The 9,642-nt window shown below is 35.7% G+C and overlaps 2 protein-coding genes across 2 annotated transcripts; both read right to left on the bottom strand.

Moving 5' to 3' along the window:
* Positions 1–3,523: 3,523 nt before the first annotated feature.
* Positions 3,524–6,680, bottom strand: LOC147506914 (uncharacterized). Its single transcript, XM_086605860.1, has 5 exons — positions 5,588–6,680; positions 5,402–5,459; positions 4,705–4,806; positions 4,072–4,245; positions 3,524–3,710 (listed from the first exon to the last, which is right to left on the bottom strand). The coding sequence occupies exons 1-5, from the start codon at positions 6,678–6,680 to the stop codon at positions 3,524–3,526; spliced, it is 1,614 nt and encodes a 537-aa protein (XP_086461986.1).
* Positions 6,681–6,747: 67 nt separating this feature from the next.
* LOC147506913 (uncharacterized) lies at positions 6,748–7,752 on the bottom strand. The gene has a single exon (XM_086605859.1). It carries the CDS (start codon positions 7,750–7,752, stop codon positions 6,748–6,750), a length of 1,005 nt encoding a protein of 334 aa, XP_086461985.1.
* Positions 7,753–9,642: the final 1,890 nt, after the last annotated feature.

Genomic DNA, 9,642 nt, shown 5'->3' with positions numbered 1-9,642 from the left:
GAAATACATATAAAAGGTGTTTGAATGTTTGATTGACCTCACCTGAATACAGAGAGAGACAATGTCAGCAAACCAAGAGAGGAACCTGGAGGAGAACATTGGTCACGCATCTCCATTTCCTTAAGATAATAAAGTCATCTGATTGATTTGGTGTTTTAATATTGAAAAATAGAAAAAAGTCAAATCAAACTGATTCAGTGAAGCCTTACATTCAAACAACCTTTAGGAATAAAAATCGCACGCAATACCCCTTAAGACAGCAGCAACAGGAAAACTCATTACTTGCATCAAAGTCATGCAGAATAAACTGCTCAAACGATACAACCTTGGTCACATTTTTCTTCCCACGAGTCTTATTACCTTTCATCCCTTCATTTCATTGAGGTTGAAAATAGAGTGTGTGATATTGACCAAGGAAGTATGTAGAACATTAGCAGAGCGATCATGATCCAGGAGGGACATTGTGACTTCTCTGAACCCTGTCTCACCAACCCTTACAGACCGCTTCAACCCGGCTGATCAAGAGCTTTTCCAACTAAGCCGCCCCTATTGCTCGGGATAGGATCAACACCAACCTTAACAACTTTTACAATATCATTCACCAAGCAATTCTCGAAAAAGCAACTTGATTTGCCAAGTATCTCAACCAATCCACTTTCTAGATGATTGAAATGATGGAAAATTTCATCCGCTACTCAACCCGTCAAGGCCAACACCACTAATCCACTATGTCGTTGATGCTAATAACACTTACTTATAAAATTAAGTTGGCTAAGCTGAGCTTGACATAATAGGATCATCAACATATAAAATTGATAATAAAAACTGGAATAAATGGTGATATGCAGCTATGAGACAATAGATAAGTACAGCAAATGCCAAAATCTAGATAGCCCACAATAAGTTGACTTTATATTGCATTCCCTTCCATATAAATGGCTTAAGATTATATGAAGAATTATTTCCTGATTATAATAGTGTTTAGTATAAAAGAGTTTTGTGAACATGTGCTCTAATGCAAAGGGTGGCTTTTAATTCAAATTAAGACATTTTTATTACTCTCTCCTAACCAAGTTATGATTTTCTTTCAAACGGATTTTTAAGCATTTCATATGGCTTCAGCGGCAGTTACCTTCCGATTTCTTACTATAAAATTTGGTGGTGCTGCTTTCGTCAATTTGCATTTTTTTAAGTATTGTTTTTCTTTTAACGAATGTAAGCTTAACTAATGTAAACAGGTAGTATGTATGTAAGTCATCCCTTAAGAAAACGATCATAGTTACATAGTTTCCCAGCTGTCATGAAAAAAATTGGAACACATGTCCCTCAAGTAACTTAGATCTTTATGATGTTATTTACACATGTCCCATCTGATAAGTATAAGATATTCGTGTTGAACGGGGCGGTATGAATCTGTTCTACTTTGCACACTGAAGTTTTCAATGTGATATACATGTCCTTCCTCAAGAACATTTAAAAATGTGTTGGAATGGTTCTTAGGAACAATTGCTTGAATTTGATTTCCCTGAAAATAAATAAAAGTATTTAGGCAATTTCATAATGGGGAGAATTTAATGTAACTGAACATAAATGACTTATACCAATTACCTGTTTATCAATCAGGACAACATCAAATCTTTTCTTCTTCTCTTGGGAGTCTTTACTGTCGAAGGTCCATCTTCTCGAGACACGAACTTTAATTTTACACCGTTGAGTTCTGTCAGTTAATTCAGACAATCGAACATATTCTTCTGTACCCATTTTTTACGTGTACCTAAAGTGGAATGGATTAGTTGAAAGGTTAAAAAAACCAGCAACATGCAAAGTACTGAAATAGCGAAATCTTTTTTTTGTGGGTTTTTTTCTCTAAAAGTAAAAAACAATCTAGAAAAAATTTAAAATCGGTAACTTAAAAGTGAGGAGATTTAGAAGCCGACCTTTTTGGAGTGATTTGGGTACTCGTTGTTCTTGGTGATGACCCATAAGAGAATGGAACAGCAGTAGAAGAAGAGAGGGATTTGGAAATGCAGTTTTCTCAGTATTTATAATAAGCATCATACCTGTTACAGGGTAGTTAGGATTGTCAATGTATTGAGTAACTGAATTTGTAATCTAAACGGTGTGTAGAGCGTATCTATTTTAAAAAAGACTAAACTGAAGCCTAGATTCTTGGCTTTAAGGGAAGTGGTTGGGTAACTGGTTATAACTGAAAAACTATGGAGGTTAAGATGGTCGATAGGTCCTATATCTTGTTCAGGACAGTTTTTGCAAGAAAAAAAGGAAAAAGAATTAACCATTTTATTGCGGGTGGAAAAAATTATGTGGGAAAAGATCTGTAAGATACTAAGACGTGTAGTAATTCCTGATAAAATACTTGAATATTATTTCAAAACGGGTAAATTCAAATTATGATATTTTAAAATAAAAAAAAAGTTATGAAATTTTTTTTTGTTAGGCAGACCTCTGTTGAACTTTAAAAGCAATATTAGCGATGATAGTTTTTGCATAACGAAACATTGAAAAAATTAACGTCAAGACGTTCAAAAGAGCGTGTGTGCTGAAATACCACTATGTGTAAATGATTTGATTATAGTCATCTCTGTATGAATTAATGTGAAGGAACAAAGTCAAGTGTGTTATGTATGTCAGAACGAAGTCCCAGTATCATACATCAACAATGACGACAACAATATAGTCTTGTCTAGAGTTCAATTCCTAATTCCTAATCTGTTAAACGGTAATTAGAGCAGCAAAATAGATGAAGCAAAGACTGCTATCAAAATAGCAGCAGTGATGATTGAACACCCTGACCAGCAGCAGCAGTGATCAGTAAAACCCCCAAACAGCAAGCTTCTGCAAAGGCTGTCAATTAAGCCTTGTTACTACATTAGTTCGTGGGGACTGAGTCGACAGCTCCAATGAGAAGTTCCAGCTGGAGCTAAAATGAGATTTTCTGCACCAAACCAAGTGCCACCACTATCTGACCAATATGGATAAAAACGCTGCGGGGACGTGGAGATCAATTTAAGTGACATCCATAGCAGTTTAAAACGCTGCAGATACTTTCCTCAATCCGTATCTTGATCTTTGCAGGGATAAATAGCAGTTGACGTGTTCAAAGTATTTTGGTTTAACCTTCAACCAAGACCCGGCAACTCTCATCTGCGGCAGCGAATATCCCATATTGACCTCTTGCAACATGAGCCAGATACTTTCCTCAATCCGTATCTTGATCTTTGCAGGGATAATAGCAGTTGACGTGTTCAAAGTATTTTGGTTTAACCTTCAACCAAGACCCGGCAACTCTCATCTGCGGCAGCGAATATCCCATATTGACCTCTTGCAACATGAGCCACATGGCATGGACCTTCCCAATTATCTGTGTGGACTGTTTGTTCAAAGAGAATAGGAGGCACTCCCATTTCTGCAAGAGTTCAGTACCAAAGGGAAACTCCATTATAATACATATGTTTAAAACTCGATAGTAAGTCAAGCAAACATACATAGTAGGACGTTTCAATTCTCAAGATTTTTCATTCTTGGACTGCGGCATGTTCCTGTATCGGCACTTGTCAAGTGCCCGATCAGGATTTCTCTGCTGAACCATTTGGAATGGATTGAGGAAAGTAGGGTGGCCTCCTATATTCCCCGGTAACATCTCTGTAACGCCCTTTCCGATGTCTGTCCCCGAAAGCTCCTGTTGCGTGCAACTAAAACCTCAAAAGAATTTGGCAAACTCAGATCGAATCTTAAATGTATGCGCATAAGGACCATGATAAACATCTGCGAAAATTAGTGGACATCTACAATGAGTAGAGACCCCTGGAGCTAAAATGGAAGGTTCTGTGACGAACCAAGTGGAACCACCATTGATTTACATATTTCAGGGACGTATATGTCATGAAAGGTTTAATTTCTTGATGTGAATAGTTCATGTACTCAAAATATATTAATGTGGCCTATGTTATGTCTTTCAAAAGTCTTGAGCAATTATTTAGCAAACAACCTAAAATATTGTACAGTATTTTCCAATTATCACTCAGCTGCCAAAGAATGATCGAAGTGAATTACCTGAGTAAAGCAGCCATTAAAAAGGTGAAGACAGGAATAGTACTTGCAGTCACTGCGGCCAACGTTTTGGATGTGTAAAGCAATGCAATGCCATACACGTGCAAGCAAATGGTAATCCTAAATTTAGAAGCACCGAAGTTCGATAGAGTTAAAAGTTTTTCTGCTTCATATTGGCTGAATACATTAAAATTAGCAGAATAGTATAAACTGGCCCAAACAAAGAAAGCATGAACATATTGCTGAAGGCTATAACAGACAGTGGTGGAGATTTATCTCTATTGGACATTTAAAAAGAGAAAATACCATTGAAACAGTTTTACATTTACACTAATAAAAGAGAAGTTAGAAGATCAATTTAGGAGTTGCCAAGTAGCTTAATTACATACCTTTAGAACATGGTCGAGAAGCCAAGTAGGCAAAAAAAAGATGTAGGTGGTAGAGTGAACAAACATATTTCTGCACATCCATAAAAATACAAATATAAGTAAGATATAAGTCTATCTATAAATACATGGATGCAGAAACGTAAGCGGCAAACTTTGATTGTATTTTTTTGAAATGTAGTGCTGGGCGCTGTTATCTGTTTCGAGGAGAACAAATTCTTAAACCTTAATTCTTATTTAATGTAGTTACTGAATCCATAAAGATAATGGGCCAGCCAGAATCCACATAGCATCAGCTAGATCGGTTGTACATAGAATTACTTTTCCAGTGTCAAATATGACATGTACAGTCCTGTGAAAAAACAGAAAGATACGTTCTCAAAGCAAAATTCCAAACTATTAGTCGTGCGATTCCGTATTTGTACATCAAAGAACATAGAAAAGCATAGTAAAGTTGTTTCCCCTCCTCCTTTATCTGGCCTTGGGACCAGCAATGCAAGAACGGATTTTGCATTGGCGGAGCTAAAAACTTGTTTATATTAGTTATGGTGATAGTCATGGGTTAAATGTTTTTAAAATTAGACGTATAGGAATAAATACACTCCACCTGCCACTGAGCGCACTACGTAAAGATAGCATATTATATTTTATATAGTACAATCAAGGATAAAATGTTGGAAATAAAATAATAAAACAGGGAAAGATTAATATTCTGCAGTCATGGGTTAAATCTAGATGTTAAGAAGACACATATGAATCATTGTATACAATCAAATATCGAAGCCAGCAGAGGAATAAACACTATTTTCTTGCAATATTAATCACTCATATCATCATATTCTGAAAGCAACACGTCACAATACACTATATTTCTAGTATAAGTTCCAACACGTCTATTTAAGGTTCCATTTTTTACCAACATCCTGATGTTATTCCGTGAAACACACCTTGACAACGCAACATATAGTTGCCCATGGGAGAAAACATGATCAGGAAGATATATACCTACGTAGATTTATTAATAGTCAAAGCAAAGCTAAGTTTTATTGGAAATTGTTTTCTAGTAAAACTAAATGGCATCTGTTCATTAACATTTGGTTGGAGAGGTATTCAAGGTATAAACTCTTTCTTACCTCTAAACTGTCCAGATGAAATCTCAGCATATATAGTATTATCATAAAAACGTAAACAAATTAATCTTGTGCCATTACAGAATCCTATACTTGGATTAATATTCCTAAGAAGCATGATTGGACAACCTTTCTTAAGAGTTAAACGATGCGGCGGCAGGCCACCTGGTGCAATTGAATTTAAAAATTCTTGTTGATATAAGTTTTGAAGATCAGGCGGAACAATATCAAATGAGTAATAAGTCTTTTCTTCTCCTGGGAAAAGGCCTATCACCTTATTATTAAGTTTATCAACAATATCATTTCTCGGTGTTAAAATTGCTCTGTCAATAATGTAATTCTCATTACATCCATTAATATTTAATGAAGGATAAACAAAATCTATTAAATCGTTTATTGATTGTTCACCAGCCCAAGGTATGACAATATCATCATGCAATCTAATCATATTATCGTCATCAATATAGGGCTCATTACCATTGCCAATACGCAAAAGGAAATCAGCAAACATTGGATCAGTTCTTGCACGCATATTTTGTGTTAAAGGAATTACCTCAACTTTTGGCCAGAAGGATGACTTGACAACACATGCGTCAATCTCTTGAGCTCTAGTAGAACGTGGGACAACAGGAAGCGTCTGACGAAAATCACAGCCAAGAACAATAACCTTTCCGCCAAAAGGGAGATTAGAGTCGGTGATATCTTTTAAGGTTCTATCTAAAGCTTCAAATGCATGTCTATGAGCCATAGTTGCTTCATCCCATATAAGTATATCTGCAGAACACAAAAGCTTGGCAATCGCAGACCGTTTTGAAATGTGACACATTGACAATGAATCAATAGTTATCGGGATTTTAAATCTCGAATGTGCAGTTCTTCCCCCAGGTAATGCTATTGCTGCAATGCCCGATGATGCAGTTGCTATTGCAATATGGTTATCAGTCCTTAGAGATGCAAGAAGTCCTCTATATAAGAAAGTTTTTCCTGTTCCTCCTGGACCATCAATGAAAAAAATAGAATTTTGTTTCTGTTGAACAAATGAAACAATCGTATCAAAAGCCTTTTTTTGTTCAATATTAAGGTCCCCAATAGCCATAAGGTCTTCATCAGGGATTTGTATAGATCTCTCCTCAATAATAAGCCGTGTTAATTCAATGTCTTCATCAATGTCCCCACCATTTTGGCAAATCAAAATCAGAAGTACTTTTTTGTTTTTCAGACAAAATATGATCAAGGTCCTTAAGAAGACGATTAATGAATAGTTCAGTATTACCATTTCTATCATTTCGTGGAGCGTAGTCTTCAATCATAAATGGGTAGAATTCATCCCAAAGATATCTTACTCCACTCGGCTGACAATAAATAAGAATGGTGGCAAACAATCTTCTTAAAGAAAGAGGCATATGTGTACTTGCAGCCTCTCTTAAACAACTTTTAATGCTGTCATCATGCTCAAGCAAACCACGTCTTTCAGCTGATTCTTTAAAAGTGCCAACAGGCACACCATCAACTGTTAGCAAATAATTGAAAGAAGTGGGACCTCTCACATGTAACAACAACAGACGTAAATAATATCGTTCTCCTTCCATAGGAGAAACTGTGGCAATCCTTCCAATTGTTCTACATTTATTTCTTCTACGAATCCATTCTCTACGAGTGGAATCCCAATAAAAGTATTCAGGAAACTCTAAGTAAAGATATAGGCGTGCATCCTCATTAATAAGATTAGTTTTGAAAAACTCAGTAAGCATCGTTTTCAATCTGTGCTCATCATCTAATATATCTTCAATAAGTTCACCACTATAATAAGAAACTTGTTGCCTATTTGGCAAATGTATCTGCAAGGCAACTACTGAAGGAAACATGCCATTTAAAGGAAATTTAAACAATCGCCAAAAAGCCTCAGGTGGGCAGATCCATCTGGCATTAACAAACTGTGAAATCTCATCCTCATGTGGATATGGTCTAGTACTAACTCCAAATGACACTCGATCAGGTCCTTTATAAACATATTTATACAAATATTTAACTGAAGTGATGCTCGAACAAATCTCAACATTAATATGACAGTTATATTTTAATAGCAAATAAGGATTGTACGGAACAACATTACGGTTGTCTAACGTGTATTTTCCTATACCAACATGTCTTCCATTATCACGTCTCATGTATGTAGCATACTTAATCAGTACATCTGCTAAGTCGAAGGTGCAAATGACTTAGGAAATCCACTCCTACATCTATTATTTTTCATACAAACTGCACTCCTATTAACAGATCCACATGCATTATGCATCATATGATTTTTAACTGCACTATACAAATCAGGTTCAGTACTGGGATCGGGAATTTCAGCAGAAACTATTTTATCTATATCCTCAGGATTCTGTATTTTATCATTTTCATGTAGGATGAGCAGGAAATGAGCATGAGGTAGACCTCTTTTCTGAAATTCTATAACATGAACTTGTGCAATAACTCTACCCAAAATATGTCTTCGAAACAAATCATGCTTAAGTTCTTCTAAAATAGAATGGAATGTTCTTGTAGCTAAATCAGGTCTATCTTGTGTGCGTTGGCCAATTTGTGTTTCTCGAGTAATTGCATGCCAAGATGAGTTACATGTTACAGTTATAAATAAATCAGGTTTTCCATACCTCCTTACCAATGCCATTGCATCCTGATAGCGTCGATGCATATCCCGAGGGCTACCAATATGAGAAGGTGGGAGTATTATCCTTTTGCCAATGTTACCTATTGATTATAAGATAAGATGCTTAAGTTTTAAATAAATAGACAATGTGAATTGAAGAAAACCAATATGAAGATGATGTTATTATACACACGAAAATATAAGGTACCTGCATGTGTCTCCCCAGAGTTCAGTGCATCCTGAATGCCTTGGTACAGCTCGGACCTAATAGTTTGCTGATTATCCCGATAAAATCTCATTTTCATCGTCTCAATTTTCACGCACATGTCAACTATAAACTGTTGTAGAAGGCGACATCCCAAAAGAAACAATGAGACTTCAGAAGGCCGAATCTGAATATAAAAGAACACGAGAATTTAGAATTTGTAATACATGGGCAAATAAGGATAGATTTAAAACTGATGATATTCTGCAAACAAATCCGTTGATAAATTGAAGTTCATAAAAAAAAACTCAATTCCAATAGAATCACACAAAAACATCATATGATTATAACAAAATAACTGTTAAATCCTTGAACTCCAAAGTGGTTTTTGCTCCACAGAGAAATGAAACTGCCCCTGCCTTAATTCAAACAAATTCCTCAAATAAACTGCAGGAAATCGACGATAGAAAGTGCCATTTCTCTTAAACAAACCTGGCAAAACACATTTTCAGCACACTTTTTTTTTAATCATTTTTAATAGCAGGCAGTGTATTCTTGAACATAACAACTTATTAAGTGAATTCTAGACTTATACATTTAAAGTTATTTGATTCTTTCAAAAGTAAAGTCGTCAAAATCTTAAAGTTATGGTGAACCAATGAGCATAGGTAGATTGAACGTCTCTCTTTCTTGAAAGGAAGGACATTACAAATGAAAGTATTAAAAGTTAGTTCTCAAGCAACAATAACATATAGCGTATAGTATTTAAAAAAGGAAAAAAAATTGTAACAGACACAAAGAAATATCAAAGCGAAGCACATAATGTATTTGGTTTTATTAAGTTTATACATACCTGCAAAATATACGCATAGTAACTGCGACAACTAATTCTTCTTGTATTGCAACGATGCACACCCAAGTCCCAACCATATTCACCAAAAGGCAACATTAAAGGATATTGTAATGGATCATAATATCCAGCGGTATCGGGGATTTGCCGGAGTTGACCTGTTTGTGTTTGAACAATAATATCCCTTGGTTCCAACCCTTATGGATTATTATCTCCAATCAATATTGCAGCGACTTGCGATGCCGTTGGTAATGCATGATCCCGGCGATCAGTTCTCAACTCTTTTATAATAAGGCGACAATTTTGCAAATCATCTCTCTGGCCGAGTTGTCTAAAGACGCCGACAAAAG

Source organism: Coptis chinensis, chromosome 4, assembly GCF_015680905.1.
Source record: "Coptis chinensis isolate HL-2020 chromosome 4, ASM1568090v1, whole genome shotgun sequence".
NCBI lineage: Eukaryota > Viridiplantae > Streptophyta > Magnoliopsida > Ranunculales > Ranunculaceae > Coptis > Coptis chinensis.
The sequence above is the reverse complement of the archived record's forward strand: the minus strand, read 5'-3'. Positions and strand labels throughout refer to the sequence as shown.